This window comes from Pelodiscus sinensis, chromosome 15 (assembly GCF_049634645.1).
Source record: "Pelodiscus sinensis isolate JC-2024 chromosome 15, ASM4963464v1, whole genome shotgun sequence".
In the NCBI taxonomy this organism is placed as follows: domain Eukaryota; kingdom Metazoa; phylum Chordata; order Testudines; family Trionychidae; genus Pelodiscus; species Pelodiscus sinensis.
In genome coordinates, this window is record NC_134725.1 from 30,460,016 (window position 1) to 30,480,912 (window position 20,897).

At 49.1% G+C, this 20,897-nt stretch overlaps 1 protein-coding gene and 1 long non-coding RNA gene across 31 annotated transcripts in view; one reads left to right on the forward strand and one right to left on the reverse strand.

Annotated features, from left to right (window-relative positions):
* Positions 1–20,897, forward strand: part of NCOR2 (nuclear receptor corepressor 2) — a 494,549-nt gene that overhangs the window by 441,953 nt on the left and 31,699 nt on the right. For all 30 annotated transcript variants that reach the window (XM_075898492.1, XM_075898501.1, XM_075898496.1 and 27 more), the window contains 6 exons: positions 6,397–6,549; positions 8,511–8,597; positions 9,310–9,590; positions 11,013–11,367; positions 17,223–17,450; positions 20,588–20,833. In XM_075898492.1, the coding sequence (XP_075754607.1) occupies positions 6,397–6,549; positions 8,511–8,597; positions 9,310–9,590; positions 11,013–11,367; positions 17,223–17,450; positions 20,588–20,833 (1,350 nt within the window). The remainder of the gene's footprint in view (positions 1–6,396; positions 6,550–8,510; positions 8,598–9,309; positions 9,591–11,012; positions 11,368–17,222; positions 17,451–20,587; positions 20,834–20,897) is intronic.
* On the reverse strand, positions 6,132–12,746 carry LOC142818504 (uncharacterized). The gene is made up of 3 exons (XR_012895999.1): positions 12,513–12,746; positions 10,976–11,428; positions 6,132–6,478 (listed from the first exon to the last, which is right to left on the reverse strand). It is a non-coding gene; the product is annotated as an uncharacterized LOC142818504 (long non-coding RNA).

Sequence of the window (20,897 nt, forward strand, 5' to 3'; positions counted from 1 at the left end):
ATACAAATATAACGTGGATGTGAATTAGGACTCTGTGCACAATGTAACTTGGGATAGCATGAGATGAACTTCCCCTCCCCCCAGCATGGCCGTCTCACCTCTCCCCCCCACACACACATACTTTCCATCCCTCTATGTGGCCATCTTGTTTCCTATCCCCCGTTGTTTCCTTTGACTTCCCTGAAGTGTTCCATCCCTTGGACCATGGCATTCTTCATTTCATAGAAGCCCACAGGTACCTGCACCAGAGACAATTTCAGTGTGCCCGTTCCTTGGGTGGCCTCCTCCTTGTTGTTAAACCCTGCCCCCACCTGCGGTCTGCCAGAGACATGGCTCATAATAGGCTGCTGACTCGGAGGGGCCCACTTGTGTAGAACTGAGGAAGTGTTGATGCTCTTGGGGCCTGCAAAGAGGTGGTGATTCCTGGCCATTACACTCGTTTGCCCTAGAGGGCATGCCAGTGGAAGGGAAGCCCAGTCCCTCTTGGAGCATGGAGGACACGGACACAGTGTTGCATCTCAGTGGAGTCTCCAAGCTCTGTTCTCTTCTCCAGCTTGCTAGTTTTGCTGCCAATATGCCCATTGTGTTACCAGGACACTGCTGAGAGTGCACTACTCCAGCAGTTCGGTTTGATACCGTGTAGCAGAACTTACTTTGCTCTCCATTGACTGACTTTTCTCCTGCCACTTAAAAGTGTCTCCACTTTTCCCTAACCTGTTCCTAGCACTACTGTGACCCCAAGCATGGGAGATTTGCTTCTGAGAAGTGAAACTGTCGGTAAACTACAGCAGGGCAGCTCCTAAGCTGTCATCAGTTCCTGGCTGAGATGAATGCATGAATACAGCCAACCGCGTGAATGGCAGGAAGTCCAGCCACTTGTTCCACTAATCTCCATGGTGTTACAATAACACAGACAGGGAACTCTTCCCCTCTCTTAAAATATAGGATTGGCTTGATGGTGTTAAGAAAAACACCATTTCCAACATGCATTCCTGTGACAGGCTATAACAACCTCACACCGATGATGCAAGGGTTAAAGAGCTGTTCTGGGCTCAAGAGGCCATACCTCCTTGTTCCTGCTGAGCATGCTCCCTGTGCCAGGAATCCAGCTCAGTCTGGGACTGCACCAAGCCCTGGAGTCCAGTCTCCTAGCGGCAACACAGGAAGCCAATCAACTGCAGGAACCAAAGGGAATGACTTGCTGTTGCTGGCCAGGGAACTGCCAGAGCAGAGGGACCCCATGTCCAGCACCAGGGACAACGCTGGAGGGACTGGGATGATAGCAAGCAGTGACCCAGGGAACACACTTGGGATATTGGCACCCGGACTTTTGTCTGGGCCCTGTTGTGATGGGCACTGGGTCAGAACCCAGTCCACTAGGGTGGCTCCGGGTTCCCCTTCCCTCTTCATGCTTTCCACTAAATGACACTGCCTCAATACTGCTGCTAGGCAAAGTACCTTGGTCTCTTGCCAGGAGCCAGCCTGCCCCTGGCCTGTAGCCACTAGGCAACATTGCCTTTGCACTCTTGCCAACAGGCATTCCACACTGGAGTATCGCTGTTAGGTGATACTGCCAGCCCATGGCACCCAGCCACCCCCAAAACCACTACACAGGTTCCAGCACTTCCTTGCTGAGTGCAGATCTGTGTGTTATAGTATCAGCACTCAGTAATCAGCTGTTACTTCCTTCCCAAGCCCGCTTCTCAGGTGGCAGGGTGGCCCTAAAAGTCAGCCTGCCGTTTCCTCAGAAGCTCAAGTTGCTTCCATAAGAGAGAAGCAGATGTGAAGCTTACCAGTGACCCCTCCATACACCCCTTCCATTGCACACTGCTCTTCCTCCAGCTTTGGGGGTTGGACTGGTGTAGCCAAACACTGATCCCATTGAGTCTGAAAGCACAGGATGCTGCTTTCCAGAGACCACCGCCCTTGGGCCAGGGGCTTGGTAACCCAGCCAGTAGTGAAGCAGGGGCCTTTGGTGCCTGGCCAGAACACGCATGGTGAGCACAACTGACTGACGGATGCCTCACTTCTGCTCTGAATGTGAGGCAGAGATGACTAAGGACGAGATCCTAATCTCAAATGCACCCACCTGCCTCATTCGTCTCTCAGATCTGCTCTTCGTCTGCTGTGTCACATCCCCACAGCTCACATCTCTTTCTAGAGAACAGAAGCCTCCAGGAGTAGTCCGTTGCTGCTGCGGCCTTGCTGACCACAAAACAAAGCCAAAAGGTGGGAGTGGCGCTTTGGCTGCTAGTGGGAAGACCCAGTGTGGAGCACTGACCATGCTGCTGGGCTGAGGAAGGAGCCACTGGAGAGAATGTGCCTTAGCTTGGCTCTTTCTCCACCACTCATCACCACCATGTGCGCCGCTTCCCCTCCTTCCTGACCCAGCTCTTGGTCCTTGATGTGGTCTCCTGGAGGCACTTGTAGGGCAGAATAGGAGGTTGTTGGTAGGGGCGTGCCTGTGAGTGGGTCTTACTTTCTCTGTGTTAGAAGCAGAAGCATAAGGGTAGAATATGAAAAGACAAGCTCCAAGCCTGGCCCACGAGCTGTTGCTCATTTCTGTTCCAGAACCAATTGTCCGGCTTCCTGCTAGGCATGTGGTGTGTGTGCCAGTGTGTGCACTGACAGAGCACAGCTCTCTACTCACAGCTCTCTGAAGGAGAAGAGCACATGCCCAGGATGGGCCAGATGGGGGTCAGCACCCCTCCCCGCCAGGTCCAGCTTTTCCACCAGAATCGACACTCAGCAGTTCTTTTATGCTGATAGTCAGATGTCCAGGCACTTGGCACACAACTTCTGTAGATCAGAGTGCACACACAGCCTGCACTGCTGGTGTTTAATCACTGTGCCTCCCAGAGCTCCCTTGGCTTCACAGCTAATAGTTGGACTGTTGCACAGTAGTCACGAACCCCCACGCCAGCAGCAAAACGGTTAAAACCCTACCATTACTGACAGCTCATGAATTTAAGCTTGGAGCCACCTCAGTGGACTCATTCTTGTACTGCATTGACCTCCCGGTGCTGAGCATGAAAAGGATTTTATGCAGTGCCCAGTGGGCACTGCATGCATAGTAAATCTCCAGTCCTCTCCTTTCACTGCTTAACTTTGCCCCAGCTGGGCTCTCTGTAGCCTCAGGGAGAGCTGGCCGAATCACTGCCAGAAAACCAGGCTGGAAATATTTCTAAGCTGTCTTTGCAAGGAGAACTGGAGCTCTTTAGCCAGCACTTAGCATCAAATAGCTGGTCTTAAAAATCATGCTGCAGTGCGGAGAAAAGCGAGAGCTCCTCTCCAGTGCCAAATTCTGGTTTCATCATTGCATTAGCTGCCTGAGCTGTTAATCAGACCCAAGGGGATTACAAAATGGAGAGACTGAACTGTAAATGAAAGCTATGAACCAAATTCCATCTGGCTCATGTGACACATGCGCCTCTCCCACTAAGCCCCCAGGCTGCTGTGCATGGACTTCATGTGATACTACACATCTAATGAAGATAGTGACGTCTACTTCTCATAACATCCATACAAACATCTAACCCATAGTGGCAGCACTTTCCTAGTGGCTGTGGCCCTGAACTTGGGTTCATGAGGCCAGACTTGCTGTATGACCTTGAGCAAGTCACAGACTGTCTGTGCCTCAGTTTCTCTCTCCCCCATCATTCATGTATCTCGTCTGTGTGGATTGACAGTGATTCAGGACAAGGACTCTCCCATGCTCTGAGGGTGAGGCCTTGATTTCAGATGAAGCCTTCTTGGCATCACGGTAATACAAACAATATAGGGGGGAGGGAGGTTAGCATCATTCTCTCAGGGCAGCAGAGGCAACTGATTCACCCAAGGCCGGAGGGAAAGTGAGAACTGAAATGAACTTTTGGGAGTTATCACTGTTTCAAGCCTGTGCTCAGACCTGAACATGTCCCTTAGCAGACAGTTCTGCACTGACAAGAATCGGGCTCTATAACCCAATGGGTCTTGCCCAGTTCAGATTTCTGTGATTATGCATGAAAATCTATTTCATATGGGAAGAGGAGAGAGCATATGAGGCTTCATTTAATTCACTTTCATACTGTCTCCACCAGCCTCTTTCTACATCTGATTTTTAGGCCACCTCTCCCTGTACATACGAATAGCTCAGTAACTCTTATAAAATAGGAGCAGCCCTAGCGACCTTGGATTTGTGTGTATGGTTGATTTTCCTCTCCTCTTTGGACCTGTAATACAAGATGATTTGATCCATAATATCCTGACTGTTTCCTTGCCCCAGACCATCCTGGGACAGTGTTTGAAATGCAGTGGCAAATGTGTTAAAATTAAATTAAATTGTTTAGTGATTATGAGTTTTGGCAGGCAGGCAGAAAAATGGCAAGTTCTGTAGTGCTGTGAGGGTACTTAGAAATAAAAGGACTCTGATGAGACAAAATCCTATAGCATATGCAAGCTGAATTGTGCTAGATTAGTTATTCTCATTCTACATGTGATTGCTAATGGCTTCTGCAAGCAAGGGACATGTTTTCTGAGCAATTTTCTTTCTTGTTAATCTATTTCCTGCCTCCCTCCCACATGAAACAAAGAGTAGGGGGGGGGGCAGCGTTCCTTTTTGCAGAAGAGCTCTTTGGAACAGATGTTACTTGATAACAGGATACAGCAACATTACCCCCTTCGTGTGTCTCAAGATGCCTGGCTGTTTTCTAAACATCAGCCGCTGATTTTTCATGTCAAATGAGTCTGAAGCCAAGAGGGGAGACCAAGATTGATCTTTTCTTTCCCAGACTCTTTCCCTAAGATCTTTTGGGATTGATTGTATGGTAATTGCAGAAACTCATAGCGGGGGGTTGTGTTGTAATAATCCTATTTTATTCATTACTTGCTTTGTAAAAGAGAACTTTTGTTCCCAAACTCTATGTGACCAAACCAGTGTTTTAAACTTCTTCTGTGTTTTCTGTATGCAAACCTAGAGATGGTGTCCATGAGAGGAAAGGATTAGGATACTAGCATTCCTTGGCAGGATGGACTAGTCCAGGGATAACAGGCAATGAGCTTATCTTGCGTGAGCCAATTGTGGAGCTTGGAACTTGTTACATAAACCTTGGGCTTTCAGCTGTGTCATAAACCGCCTTGTAAATACCATGGAGTGGGCTGCATTATGGAGGAAATAATGTGGCTGCAGGATGGATTTGCTCATGCAAATCCAATGGTGAACCATAGATATATATTTTTCAGGCTATAGAACAGACTTCCAAAGGAAAAGGGGAGAGCCCCCTCTTGGAAATACTAGAAGACTTACTCAGCATTGCTGGAGTCCTTCAGGGATTGGGGGGGTGGGTGCAGGAGGCAGGGCAGGACCTTGGGATGTAGTGCTATCAGGACAGGAGGCTGAGGGTGGCTTGGGGCTTGAGAAGGGGCTGGAGTATGGGAGGTGCAGGAGTCAGGGTAGGGGGTGAGGAGGGACTCAGAGTGGAGTGATGCAGGAATCAGAACAGGGTTTGGGGGGGACTTCTCTCTTGCTTTAAGTTATGATAAGGAAAAGGAAGGGGGAAGCTGCATACCAAATTTGGTGGTCCTAGCTCTTACTTTTTAGGGAGGAGCTCTTGAACAAACAGATTCATGAATGGACAGATGCAAGAAGATAGGCTTAACAGCACAGTATTAGGTAGTACTGTATTGGCAGGGAGATGGATTTAATAGCCCAATAGGTCTTGCTCATCTTGAATTTCCATAATTCTGCATGACAATCTATTTTAAATTGGAAGTGGAGCAAGTATTTGAGGCGTCATTCAGTTCTGTAGCTTGATTCTGTGCTTTCTCCACCAGTCTCAGTTATGGTGCCTTGGATTTTTCATAGCCTCCTCTACCTTTGAATAGTTTGTCCATCTTGGCTCTGATTAAAGTAACAAGAATGTTCTGTGTGGTAGTTTTGATGCTAAAGGTTTTTCTGCTTTGCTTCTTCCCCTTTGACTGATTTTATCATCTAGGGAATGTCTCAAAGTGTATGTTAGAGAGACTGGATGAGATCAGAAACAATAGGGGTATTCAGGAAGCTGTGCCACAGGGCTAATTTCATTGGGAGTTTCAACTGCCTGCACCAGAGCAGAGTTTTCTCCATAACTTCTCACAGGCTGTTTGGCTAGGGGGAAAGACGGATGCTCTTGCCCAAACATGAGGCCATGGAATTTGAAGTCTGAGGCAGGCAAGGAGGAGAGGGCAGCTGAATTTCCTGGAACCGAGCAGCATACTGGAATGGTGACAAAGCCTGATGAGTGCAAACTGAATTGTGGGACCTCACTCCATGGGGACTGAGCCTTTAGCGGACGACGTGAAATGACAGCAAACAGCTTCGCTTGCTCACTGCCCCTTCTTCATGCTGCTCTTGTTTCTTCACCTTCTTTTCTTTCTTAGGTGGAGTTGGTGCTTCCCCGTGCCCCAAGGAGGACAACCGAAGTGCTGGTGCTTCTCACGAGACCACTGGTACCAAACGGACCTACGATATGATGGAGGGGAGAATCAGCCGAGGCTTATCAGCACGTGATTTGTCATCTACTAGCATAGAAGGTAGGTTTCAGGGGAATATTTCAGTGGTGTCAAGTCTGTAATCAAGCACAGGAGCAGAAACTATGCAGCACCTTTCCAGTCCTGAGCACTCCCCCAGTCTACTAACAGCAGCAGGAGTGATGGCAGCCTGTTCTGGAGGAGAGGCACATGCCTTCTGGCTCTTAGTTTAATTCATTTAAAATAAGGCATCCAAACCAAAACCATGTTTTGCTGCATGCTTGTGTATATGTGTATTTGCATGTACGTGTGAGAGTGACAACCACGTCTCTCTTCTGGGTCTAGCAATACTGCGAGAACTTGCAGACCTTACCAGGAAAATGGGTCTGAATTTACCTGTCCTTCTCAACACTGGTGTTTTGTGCTCTGCACAGAAATGGCCAAGTTGTTTTAAATGACAGACACAGGCTATGATTTTCAGCAGGGTTGACAGGCACACATCTCCCATGGAAAGTCCCAACTGTAACAGTTGAAGGGACATCAGCTGATAATTTTATCTATAAATAAATGGTTTTTCTTAAAATAAACCCTAAAAAGGGTTTTACAAACCCAAACCCCACTATTTAATAGACATTTTTTCTAGCCCTTTTGCCAAGAGAGCCTAGTTACTACTCATCTAGCATCCCAGCTGGCTAGCTCTGCACATATAAGATCATAAGCTTTTTGTGTGTGCGTGCATGCGCACACGTGCGTACACACAGTACCTAACACAATGGTCTCCTAGTCCATTGCTGAGACTTCTAGGCCCTACTGTAATAAATAATAATAATAATGAAGTAACTATGCATGTGAAATCTCTGATCATATTTCACTCGGGCTACTTACAAGTGTTACAGTGTTTGTAGGATTAGGATATGAGTATCTAGTTTATTTAAAGGGCTTATATATTTTAATAGTGGCATCTTCATTCTTTCTGTATCAGCAACGGGAAGCCTCGGCTAGGGAGTGGTTGACATGCGTGGCATCTTAAGTGGTCCACAAGATTGTCGTAACCAAGATGATCTCCTGGGATAGGGCAGTTTCACTAACTGCGCTCGCGCACCTAGAATTTGCAGAGTGTGTCGATGGAACCACAGCAGCACTTTGACTGGATGCAGTGGGAGCACACGGCTCTCACAGTCAATGTGCTATGCAGTGAGCATGCATTTTGCTTCCCATGCCCTGGCTTTACGTGCGTGTGACTTTAGTAATGCTGGTAGGAAAAACGACACAGATGGAAACTTTTGCAATCTGGCAACGGAAACCATTGCAATCTGGCAACATGCACATGGGCACTTGTGAATACAATATCTTGTGGGCCACACACAGATCCTCAGTGGGCCATAGGTAGCCCACCACTGCTCCAGAGCTGCATGGGAACTGAGAGCAGGGAAAAGATACATTTTGCTGTGGAAGGGGCAAAACGGGTTTCTGGTTTATAAAGCAGGGAGGGATGCAGTTTTAAAGTTACAATTCTGTAAAAGTTTGCCTGATTGTTTATCTATGTTTAGATTAATCATATTTTTGTTGACGATGTTAGCATCTAGCCATATGCTTTTTTTGGGGGGGGGGGGGGAATTAGTGTGTAACTGACATACATGCATCTGAGGAAAGATTTCCAGGAAAGATGATTAGTGTGGGCCCGCAAATGATTTTTTAAACTGAAACCTGCCCTAGCAGTGCTTTGAATCCAAACAGTGCAAAAGTAGGAAAACAAGAAAGGGAAACTGGCTAGAAACAAAGGGAAACAGACTAGTCTACCCTTTTGGTCCCCCGAGTACAAGATGTAAACAAGCAGTGCAAAAGGAAAAATAGTAAATTGTCTGTTGAATTAATCCCAGTGGGTGCTAGTAGCACTGGAGAAAAAAAAATGTAAACTAGATGTCAGTTGTCAGTGTCCCTTTAAAATATAATGAAAATGTCAGCAGATTCAAGTAAACTGTCTTCCTTGCTAATTTCTGACTGTTCCCTTTGGCCTCTTCTAGGACTAATGGGTCGAGCGATCCCACCTGACAGACACAGTCCCCATAACTTAAAGGAGCAACATCATATCCGGGGCTCAATTACTCAAGGCAAGTATCCACATCAGGAGGTATGTATATAGGGGGCAGGCTGTGATTTATGAAATTTCCTCATGTGCAAAAGGAATTGATTAACCCTTGTTGCAATTACAGCAGAAGGAACTAAGGACTGAGTTGTCCCACTGGTTCTGTAGACACATGGCAGATCTAGACAGAGTCTGGAGAAGCAGTTAGTCCTAGTGGGTAGAGCACTTGACTTAGAGTCAAGAGACTTGAGATCTACTTCTAGCTCTGCCACTGGACTGCTGGGTGACCTTGGACAAGTTACTCCCTACTCTGTGCCTCAGTTTTCCCATCTGTAAAATAGGGATAATGTAAAGTGTTTTGAGGTCTTCTGATGCATGGGGGTAGGTAAGAGGTAGGTATTCACAATAGTAATAATGCTATCTGCTGCCTGATGGGGGTGAGCTTTTCAGAAGTGAACCATTGACTCTGCTCTTGTTTAAGTCACTGGTAATACTCCCATTGGGAAACTCACTAAGAGCAGAGCTGAGCCAAAGCAGAACGTTTCTGAAAAACCCTGCTCTTGGTGTGTAAGACCCTGTATGGCAGCAGTGATACAGAATCAGTTGGGTCGCCCAGACTCTGTAGTGACTTTGCAAGTGAACAACCTGGCAGAGGCTGTAGGCTCAGCATTCTGTTTGCACGAACCTGCTTCTTTGGAGAATCACACTGATTCATTACCTTCCTATGGGGGGTTCAGGAATCCCACGCTCCTACGTGGAGGGCCATGAGGATTACCTCAGAAGAGAAGCCAAACAGCTCAAGAGAGAAAACACTCCGCCAAGGGACATGTCTGACACCTACAAGGTTAGGCCTCATGAGGGCCTCACTCTCTTGAAAATGAAAGCAGCTCACGAGGGCCTCGTTGCCACGGTGAAGGAAGCTGGACGATCAATTCATGAGATTCCCAGGGAAGAGTTAAGGCGCACGCCTGACATTCCAGTGGCAGCAAGGCCTCTGAAGGACGGATCTATCACACAGGTGTGTACTGGGAAGGGGCAGGTTTACTTTCTGTGCAGCAAAGGGGATCAGAAGGACACCAGGGATAAAGGAGGTCTGGGTTGAAGAGAGGCCTTCATGGGGTGCATCCCTTAGAACTTTGGCCCCTATTTTGAAATATGCCAAGTCTGGCACATAATTAGCCCTTTTCCCAGTTGGGCCCAGTGTGCAGGCAGGGTGTCAGGAGACATCGTGGTTAAAAAACCTCTACAATGGGCTGTGTGTCCTATCCCTTCATGGGTGTCCTAAGGCTGGTGGGAGTGTGACCTTTCAGAGCAATTCTTTGTAGGGATTTTTGTCTGGAGGGTATTTTAAATCCTAGCAAACACCACAAGCAATTCTTTCACTAGTGCAGATCATAGATGCCATGAAGTTAGCACAAGCCTAGCTTGCACCCTTGCTAGCTTTGTGCAATGCCTGCACTGCTGTGTCTTGGCAGCTATTGTTAGCCATGCTAGCTAGACTTCAGCTGACCTGAGTAGAGATGGGAAGATGTTAAGATGGTTGTGGAGTTGTAAAAATGTCATTAGTCAAGTTTTTTTTTTCCTTGTAAAACCAGGGACCCTGAAGTGCAGGTTCTAGCTACAAGACACTCCCTTATTCTCCTTCCTCCCCACCCTCAGCAGATACTGGGGTGGTGGGATCAGATTAATTATACCAGTTTGGGCCCTTTTCTAATGATGAGTGCCCCTTTCTAATTGCACTGTTTGAGACACACAACCCCCAACATGGGAAAACTTCTTGGCTTCTGATGTGTTCTCAGTTACATGGGTGTAAATCCAAAGTGAATCCCCTGACATGAGTTGGAATTACTCTGGATTACGTAGGTGTTACTAAGAGCAGGATCTGTTACCTTCAGTCAAACTGGCTTTAGGAACTGAGGGTCGAGTGCTTGGGGCACGTTTTGTGGACTTGCACCATACGGGAAGCATTTCACTAGCAGAATACTTGTGCCTGTTGAGTGTATCATATATCTCTGGAGGGGTGGGGAGAATGCAGTGGATATAGATGCTCAGCAATGGTGATTCATCTTCTGGTGAGGCACAGCGGGGAATGCGAATTGACATGCCATGTTCTGTTAGCCTCTGGCACCTGGAGACGGTTGATTCTCATGGGAATGGGAGTCTCTGCTCAGCCTGACCTGTCACAGGCTGATGCATTACCTCCTAGCTCAGAGTTTTACCATTAGAGTTCTAGCTACAGGATTGCTGCTATTTCTATAGCACAGGGCCTGTTGATTTTCAGTGGGACTTTAGTTTCCAAGTCACTGGGGTGCTTTGGGGGCCCAAGCCAAGCACAGTGTGCTAGTGACGCCTTAACAGAGCAAACGATGATCTGCGCTGAGCCTGCCTAGGGGTGTTCCCTACCCCACTTTGATGACTCTCTTCTTCCTTGTTTCCCCAGGGTACCCCATTGAAATATGACAGCAACTCTTCCTCAGCAAGTGCCAAGAAGCATGACGTGCGGTCAATCATCGGGAGTCCGGGGGGCACTTTTCACTCGGTGCACTCGCTGGATGTCATGCAAGACCCAAGGACTCTGGAAAGAGCATGTTATGAAGAGAGCCTGAAAAGCAGGCCCAACCCAGTTTCAAACCCCGGAGGTTCAATTACCAGGGGAGCCCCTGTGATCGTCCCCGAGCCCGGAAAGCCACGCCGCAGCCCACTTTCCTACGAGGACCATGGGGCGGCGTTTAGTAGCCATCTGCATCGCGCCTCTCCGGTATCCACAAGGGAGTCGACTCCACGGCAGCATGAAGGTAATAGATCTTCTCCGTAAGACTCCAGTGCTCTCAGGACATGTGGGACTTTTAGGAAATCCTAGGATTGGAGCAGACAGAGGGCTGGCCAGGTTTCCACCCTCACCCCCAGTAGCTGCCTCCTCACAAATGTTAGCAGGAAAGGGGATGTTATTGCAGTGGACCAAATTTTGTGGTGTATCTCTGGGAAGCCAGTGGAAATGGTTCCAGATTGCCCCCAATGTCATTGAGAATGGAATTTGACCTGCCGGATTCTGAAGGCAGCACAGCCTGGGAGGCAATTATTCTGTATGCAGGCTTTGACATGTGTTTTAATGGTGCAGGAGAAAGCTCAGTGCGAAGTAACGTGGGAAACGGGTTGGACGAGGAGGATATTTTCTCCCCACTCTTCTGTGCAAGTCTAGGAGTTTGTCAGCCTTATCCCTCAGCTATCACTAGAGCATCTGAGGCAGGGATGGGCACTCCCAAGATTTTGGAAAGTGGTCGAGGACTGCACTCTTCCAAGATATTAAAGGAGGAAGTGCGGGGTCTGGGATGGAGGTTGGGTGCAGAAGGAAGCTTGGGGCAAGGGACTGAGGTGTAGGAGGGAGACTGGAGTCTGGGAGGGAGTTAGAAAAAAGCAGGCGGTTGTGACCTAATGCAGGGGACTGGAATGCAGGGGTTTGGGATGTGACCTAGGGTAGGAGGGGATTGTGACCTGGGGCAGGAGACTGAGGTGCCAGATCTGGGAGGGGGCATGGGTGTAAGAGGGAGACAGTGGGTTTGGGTATATTGACTGGGGGGAGAGGGGTAGAGAGTTGGGGCGGGGAAGGGCTGGGATGCCAGAAGCAGGCTGCGGTCAAGAGACTTACTTGCCAGCTGCCAAACTAGCCTGCCTACCTGCAGACTTAAAATGTTTCCCAGCCCGCCAGGCCTTGTGCTTCATGAATCCAGGAGAGGGGGCGTGATTCTTCTTAGCTGCCGGTTATTCTAACAAGACTCTCCAATTGGCCGATTTCTTCCAGAAACTGGCCAATGGGAACGTGCTGGGGGTGGGGCAGCTCCTAAAACTTCCCCCCTTCCCTCCAGTTTTAAAACAGAAACAGATCCCTGCAGGCATGTTTCTGCACAGTGCGTGGGGCTGTGGGGCAAGCTGGGGAGTCTACCTGGGGCTCCCTGCTGCTTCCTTGGGCCAGATCCAGTGGCTTGGTGGGCCAAATCCTGCCCGCAGGCCACATTTTGCCTACGCCTGATCTGAGGTCTTTGGCTGTAATTGAGTGTCATCGCTGCTAGCCAGCAGATGGAGACAGGGCAGCTGCATGGTTGTGCTCTGACCTCTCCTTTTTGCTGCCTCAGTAGGGTTGCCAGATGGTTTCAACAAAAATACTGGACATCCTTGACATGACATCACAATCGACATTCCATCTTATTTAAAAAATACCGGACAGTTCTATTTTCTCATTGATATTTTCTCAATTTGTTTCCTGAACAGAAAGCTCAAATGCTTGACTGTCCGGTTCAAAACAGCTGGCAACCCTATGCCTCAGAATGTTTGTGTATTTCCAGCAAGGGGCGCAATGCTGCCTTCTCATGTTGAGATGAGCAAGACCCTCCCAGCCTTGCAAAATACTGGAATTCTCCTGCCCTAGCTGCTCTCTGAGGCTGCCTTCAAAAGCTAGTGAGATTTCTTGGTCAGGCAGCATTTGGCATGGGGCAAATCTAGCAATCCAGAGCACAGACATAGCCAGAATGACTCGCTGCCTGGCTGATAGGATTGCTGTTCAATCCAACAAGTACCTCTTTCCTTTCATCCTGTTAACTCTTAGTTGCTTTCTGAACCCTAAGGACAAGAGCACATTTGTGTAGAGTGCATTTGCTGTAATAGGCAGCATCTGGTCCAGCAACGCTTCCCCCTAGATCCAGCCGGAGCCTCAGGGATCATGAGTCATCAGGCGGAGTGAGATAAATCTCATCCTGTCTCCAACTGTGCTGGTGACCCCAGCTCCATTTGCAGTTTGGAAAACTGTAGTCTGTGTCCAAGAGCGTTTTGTGCCATCCCAGCCTCCTCAGAGGCTCTCTGGGAATAAGAAAGCGGCAGCCAAAGAGAGAAGTGCTGGCCTTGCCCGTCATCCTTGATAGAGAAGAATTTGGGAAAAGCCACCTCATCCAACAACCAATAGAACCATGGCAAAAGGTCCCCTGGATCCCACCATGCGCCCCCAGCCCTGTTACCAAAATCACATCCCTCACCCCAACCACACAGGGGGTGGGAACAGGAGACACAAGCCCTGGTGGGTCTGAGCAGAGAAGGTCGTATTCTCACCCATATGCTCTTGCTCTTAAGAACCACCTGTGTGGCCCCAAGGACAGCGTGTACTTACACAGTAGTCACCTTTCAAAAGGGGCTGGTGAGTTTTAAGTATTCCCCATGAGAAACTAGGGAGGTAAGAGGTTAACTGGTTACCCAATAAGTATGTGCCTTACTAGCATGCTGACCTGGTAACCAGTTAACTGTACCTGTTCAAGTCCTGCAGTGGGCCAGGCTGGAGCAGCCCCTCAGCAACCCCTTGGCCAGCAGGACCCTGCCTGTAGCGACCCCTACCCCATCAGCCCTCCAACAATTAACTGGTTAAATATCATTTATCATGCCATTATAGATGGGGGCTCTGCTTTGTCTGCCATCCAGTGTGAACTGTCTAGTCATAAGGCCTTCACCCCCACAGGCTCAAGAGAAGGATCGTTTGCTAAAGTAGAGCAAGATGCCTCCTTTCAGAAAAAGGCCCTTTGGCTGGCTGGCCTCTCTGTGACTCGTACATGTGGCAGACATGCAGCACTGGTGTTGGGGAGGCCGAACCCAGAAGGGAGGAAGATTTCTCCATGAAGAGTCGAATCGCTCTATTCAGTTCCAGCATAGATCCATAACTATATGTGTCTCTAGATCAGTGTTTCTTAAACTGTGTTCTGCGACACACCAGGCAGTTGGAGGTGTGCCGCGGAGAACAGCAGAGTTCAAAATGGCTGCCTTTAAAGGGGCAGGCAATCTTTTTATTTATTTATTTAGCTCAATAACTCCCCCCCCCCCCCCGACTTTTTTTTGGCTCATCAAAAAGTCCTTGGTGTTCCTCATAAAAAAATGTATTGTTTGACTTAAAAAGTTTAAGAAACATTGCTCTAGATGATGAGCGCTTGCATGCACAGGAAGAACACTATCTGGGGGCTAGAAAGGTGAATGATAGCATCATTGTGCTGTTATGGTGCGCTTAGTCCATCCCTCTGCCCCCCTGGCAAGTTTGATGAATAGGGCCCTGACGAGTAGCAAGATTTTGTTAAAACCAGGGTAGCGGTGATTCAAATCTGAAACGTTTCCATGGTTATTTTTGTGTCAATGAAAACAGTTTTGCGGGGGCGATTAACCAGTCCCCATGAGGCTGGAAACACAAATGTAACTGAATGGGCCATAGTGCGTAAGAACGAGACGGTGAAATTGAGCAGCTGAGCTTTGTTGTCTGACCTTGAGTCATCCCTAAAGAATCCCCGATTGGTGGAATTTCAGTTCTTAGCTTGTCTGCAAACGGATCACAGCTTTTCTTACACGTCTTTGTTGCTGGGAAATGACGTGCTGGCTCATGTCTCTGAACAGCTCAGGGCCTGTGGCTTGTTTGCAAGTGGTTTGTTGCAAGAATTTGACATTCAGGCTGCTGTGATTGGCCCCTGAGGTCACACGGTTCGTTTCCCTCCCCAGAGCAGATGAGCAGAGCGTATAGAACCAGGGCATGCAGTTACGAAGTGGCAAGCCTGGTGACATTCACCCTGTGCAGAGGGCAAGCACAGGACCCGTGTGTCGCCAGAGTGCCAGCTCTGAGTTAATAGGGATGCGAGAGGCACTTGACATTATTCCAGCCACTTCTCTGTGTATTGCAAAAGTGTTTACAGCTCCCGGTGCGCACAGATGGATGGCTGCTGTCAGAACCATGTGGGCCCTATTTCATCATGTTTCCAGGGTCACTTTTTTTCTTCTGCAATGTTAGCCTCTCTGCAGCCAGCAGAAGGTTGTGACAGGGCGATGGCAGCGGGGCCCCACTACCATACACTCAGATGGGGCTGATTCGTTGGGCAGCGCCAGGACAGTGCATTTGTCAGATGCCCCCCTGCACCTTCCTGGGGAGCCACATTAAGGCTAAGCACAGATCTTTGTGAGGGCAAACATGAGATCCGTTTGGAGCAAGACTGGCTTTCGTTGGTGGGGAAGAAAACCAGAGAATGGCAAGCCAATAATCTGGAGAGCTTTGTGGGGAAGTGGGAGGACATAAAACCCTGCTGGCTGGAGAGTCAGTTGGATTGCGAAGATTTGTAGTTGTCTCCAAAATACTTGTCGTGGGTAAATCCTTAGAGCGGCTGAGCCCAGGCCTGGGATCCCGGAGCTCTTCAGCTCAAATCTTGACTCTTGACACTGATTTATGGTCGTCATGCGCAAGCCTCTACCCTCCCAGCCTCTCTTCTCCTAGCTGTAATAACAAGGCTGCCTATTTACTGTCCTTGGGAATGCTGGGAATTAATCTTTGCTTGTAGAGTGTTTTGAAGATGAACAGCCAAATGCATCGCTGATGTAAGTGAGGGTAACTCCATGAACGTCAGTGGAAAGTAACTCCCATTTTCATGAAAGCCCTTGGAGTTGTGCCCCTTTATTCCAAGGGTGAATTTAGTCCCAAAAGCATTACGCTGGGGGAGTGTCTCACTCTTTGAAGAAGTAACAGCCTTTGTTCTGACTGTGTTGCCCAGGGGATCTGCTCTGATTTCTCACATCTTATGGTTATGCTGTGTTCAGATCCTGAGCACTGAGCCACGCCATTTGAAAGGCAGAACGAAAGGAAGGGGGTTTGACATAGGAACACAGAGACACATTTGGAAAATGTACCTCTTGCTACATGCAGGATGCTGGATTCTTACCCCCAAGTAAACTGAGGCAGCTCCCATTGACGTGGGGATGCAGAAATCCCATTTAAAATGTTAATTGTTAAACTATATGTTTAGCCAGTTAACTAGCCTGCTGTCTCACACCATGGGTGCGTCTAGACTGGCAAGATTTTGCGCAAAACTTGCCAGCTGTCTACACTGGCCGCTTGAATTTGCGCAAGAGCACTGACTTTGTAATGTACAAAATGAATGCTTCTTGCGCAAATACTTTCACGCTCCCGCTCGGGAAAAAGCCCTCTTGCACAAGAATACTTGCTCAAGAGGGCCAGTATAGACAGGGAAGAGCTGTTTTGAGCAAAAAAGCCCTGATGGCTAAAATGACGATCGGGGCTTTCTTGCACAAAATCACTTCTAGACTGGCCACGGATGCTTTTGCGCAAAAACAAATCTTTTGTGCAAAGGCACTTGCCAATCTAGACGCACTTTTGCGGAAATACTTTAAACGGAAAAACTTTTCCGTTAAAAGTATTTCCGCAAAATCATGCCAGTCTAGACACAGCCCATGGGTGGGGGTCCTCTGGAACAGCGGCCAGTAAGGATGATGCTTACCAGTTAAGTGGTTTCCCATTTACACCCCTACATTGAAGACCATGACAGTCACCACTGGGGTCTTGAGGGCAGAATAGGTACATTAGGTTTCAACAGAGAAATTTAAACACCCTTTCATTTTCAATGTACATGCCAGAATGGGCCTGGTGGTAGGGAAGGGGGCAGCCCTTCATTTGTAGATGTTTATCTGGTCAGATCCAGGGTCACGTTCTCCCTTCAATGCACACCACAGTGTAAATTAAATAAGCAGCATAAGAAGAAGGAGGGTTCCCCATAGCGGAAGGTGGTCATGGCCCTTGAAGAGCAAAGCTTGGCAATGAGCGTGTTTTAACTCTGTTCTTTTGCTTCCTCAGGGAGCATCACAGCTGGGAAGCCGGTGTCTCAGGACAGAAAGGTCACCCCCACCACAAGAGACATCACCAGTTCCAAGTCTCCTCATGCTACTCTAGTGGACCATCACCATCCCATCTCTCCGTATGAACATTTACTCCGGGGAATGAGTGGTGTTGATTTGTACCGAGGACACATTCCATTGGCCTTCGACCCCGCTGCAATTCCCAGGGGAATTCAGTTGGAAGCAGGTACTCCTGGTTTTGGGATGCATGGCAGGAGCCTGGTCAGCTGGGCAATAGGGATGTAAGAGAGTACAGGCAGTCCCCGACTTACGTGGATCCGACTTACGTCGGATCCCTAGATACGAACGGGGTGAGGCAACTCCCGCACATGCGCAGCAGCGTTCCCGGGGCTCGCTCACCTGGGTCCTAGGATCCTCCTCCTCCTCGGGCCGGCTCCGACTGGGGTCCCGCAGAGCTGCCGGGCAGAGGAAAAGTGCCTCCCCACGCCCGCTGCCCCCCCGCGGCCTCGCCGCCTGCACGCCCCCCACCCCCCTGCCAGCAACAGGCTGCCCCCTCCCCTGAGCAACAGGCTGCCGAACAGACAAAAGCAGCCTCTCTGCCCCTCCTCCCCTCTATACATGCCGGGCTCCCAGGGCTCCCGGAGCGCAGCAGCATCCCCGGGGCTCGCTCACCTGGGTCTTAGAATCCACCTCCTCCTCCTCTTCGGGCCGGCTCCTCCGGCCCGCCTGCTCCAACTGGCCTCTGCCTGCAGCAGCAGCTGGCCGCAGGGACAGGGATCCCGCAGAGCTGCTGGGCAGAGGAAAAGTGCCTCCCCACGCCCGCTGCCGCCCCCCCCCCCCGCGGCCTCGCAGCCTGCACGCCTCCCCCCCCCGCCCCCACCAGCAACAGGCTGCCCCCTCCCCCGAGCAACAGTCTGCCGAACAGCAGACAAAAGCAGCCTCTCCGCCCCTCCTCCCCCTATACATGCTGGGCTCCCTGGGCAAACAAAGACTCCACCAAAACAAACAAAGTGCTGGCCTCATTGTGTTAGCAAAAAAAGGACCCTCCTCCTAGAACCCTGGGTGGTGTGTGGAAATAAAGCTATTAGCTCAAAGCATGGTGCAGAGCTGTTTGGTATTTGATGAGTTACTCCTTTAGTCCTGAGTTTGTCACAGGGACAGAAATAGATGTGAAATCTTCTGAACAGGGGAACAGACAGCAAAACAAACATTAGAGGGGAGTTAACCTTTCCCTATGCTATCCAAAACTAAAAAAAATGTTTGGCTAGAGTTTCCCCTACAATATGTACCAGTTCCGACTTACATACAAATTCAACTTAAGAACAAACCTACAGTCCCTATCTTGTACGTAACCCGGGGACTGCCTGTAGTTGATTAGTTGACTACTCACATTTCCCCACCCCTCTCCCCTGGAAGCAGGACACAGTGCTGTGAGGAGCCAGCTTAAAAACTGTTTCCCCTAACACTGTCTCCTTTCCCCTTTCGCCACCCTCCTCCGCTCCCTCCCCCCCATATGACCCCTATATCGTTTTCAGCAGTACTCCTTCCTAGACAGTCACTTCCCATCCTGTATGTGTGAAATGGATTGTTACTTCCTAAGTGGAGTACAGGCAGTCCCCGGGTTACGTACAAGATAGGGACTGTAGGTTTGTTCTTAAGTTGAATTTGTATGTAAGTTGGAGATGGTACATATTGTAGGGGAAACTGTAGCCAAACATTTCTCCAGAGCTCAGTTTTATTCTCCCACACCTCACTTCCCTCAGTCCTTTATTCTCAAGCTGAGGTGTCTGCTGAGAAAAGCCGCTCCACGTCTCCCTGGTCTGCTGGGGGGGGGGGGGCAGCAGACCAGGAAGACGCGGAGCGCAGCTAGTGCGGGGTTGCCTCACCCCGTTTATAAGTAGGGATCCGATGTAAGTCGGATCCATGTAACCTGGGGACTGCCTGTACTTTGAATTTATCCTTATTAAGCTTCATCCTATTTACCTCAGACATTTCTCCAGTTTGTCCAGACCATTTTGAATTATGACCCTATCCTCCAAAGCAGTTTGCAAACCTTCCCAGCTTGGTATAGTGTACTCTCTATGCCATCATCTAATTTGTTGATAAAGATATTGAACAGAACCAGTCCCAAAACATACCCCTGCAGAACCCCAATTGTTATGTCCTTCCAGCAGGATTGTGAACCATGAGTAACTACTCCCTGAGAACAGTTATCCAGCCAGTTCTGCACCCACCTTATAGTATCTAAGCTGAATTTTCCTAGTTTATTGCAAGACTGTATCAAATGCCTGCCGCCTAGCTCCTACTGCGTTTTAAATTGCCCAGTTTCAATGGAATTTGGTCCCAACGTGAACCGGGACTGAGCTGGCTGCCTTCCCCAATTGAGTAGTCAATACAAATTATATTGACTGCTCAATTACGAAAATAACCTAATTTTAACATACCTACTAGGCAAAAAGTCTACCCTTGGTCCATTTGCTGTGAGTGTAGTGTAAGTTCAGAGAAACCACGGTAGTGTTGCTGAAAACAGAATTGGACCCTCTCTGTTCTAAGCTATGTAACAAGTCATTGGCTGGCTGGTGACATTCCAGTTCATATCTAGGGATATGAAAGATTAACTGGTTAAGGGAGATGCTTACTGATTCTGGTTAATTAGTAACTTATGGGGGCTGGAGGAGCTCCCCACTTGCCCTAAGCAGAGGGCTGCTACAGCCCTGCAGGAAGCCTACTGCAGACAGGGGTTGCTCTCTTCCAAAATGACCCCTGTTCCTGGCAGGCCTGAGTTCCCCGCAGGCAGAAGTTCTGTGGGCACTCCATAAGCAGGGGCTACTCCAGCGTCCGCAGTAGCCTCTGATACAGGGAGCCCAACCTTCTGTGAGCAGGGGCTGCCTGGATCCCACTTAATCAGTTAACCAGTTAAACGTCAGGTTAACCTAACACTTAACTGGTTAATTGATTAACCAGGATTTTACAACCCTATTCACAGTGAGCAGTGGAAACAGGCTTTTACAGCAAGGCTGCCTGGCCAGACTGTTGAGTAACTCTGGCTTAAAGCTGCATCTGGGATGAGATCTTCTCTGACTCAGGTGAAATCAGGTTCCTGGGCACAGTAGTCTGATAAAGGCACTGAGACAGCAGAAAGCCTGCTTCCTCCACCCACATGTCCACTGTACTAATGCCTCTGGTTGCAGGTCCTGGGTCTCCCCTGTCTGAAAGTTCCTAGTACTCACTGATTCAGACCTTGGCTTGTTCCTACATTACCCCACGTCCCAGCTGATGCTCTCAGGCATTGCGGTTTTCATGAGTCAGACTCTGCTCTCTTCTCACACGACCATTCTGACTTGCCTGATTCTTGTCTTTTAGCTGCTGCTTACTACTTGCCCAGGCACCTTGCTCCAAGTCCAACATATCCCCACCTCTACCCTCCCTACCTCATTCGAGGGTATCCAGACACTGCCGCCATGGAGAACAGACAGACCATCATCAACGACTACATCACCTCCCAGCAGATGCACCAGAACGCTGCCGCCACTGCCATGGCTCAGAGGGCGGACATGCTGCGCGGACTCTCACCCCGAGACCCCTCGCTGGCTCTCAACTATGCTGCAGGTCCTCACAGTATGATGCTGTCTGTGGGGCTTAGGTGGCATTTTTTTTCTTGAAAGGCAGCGTC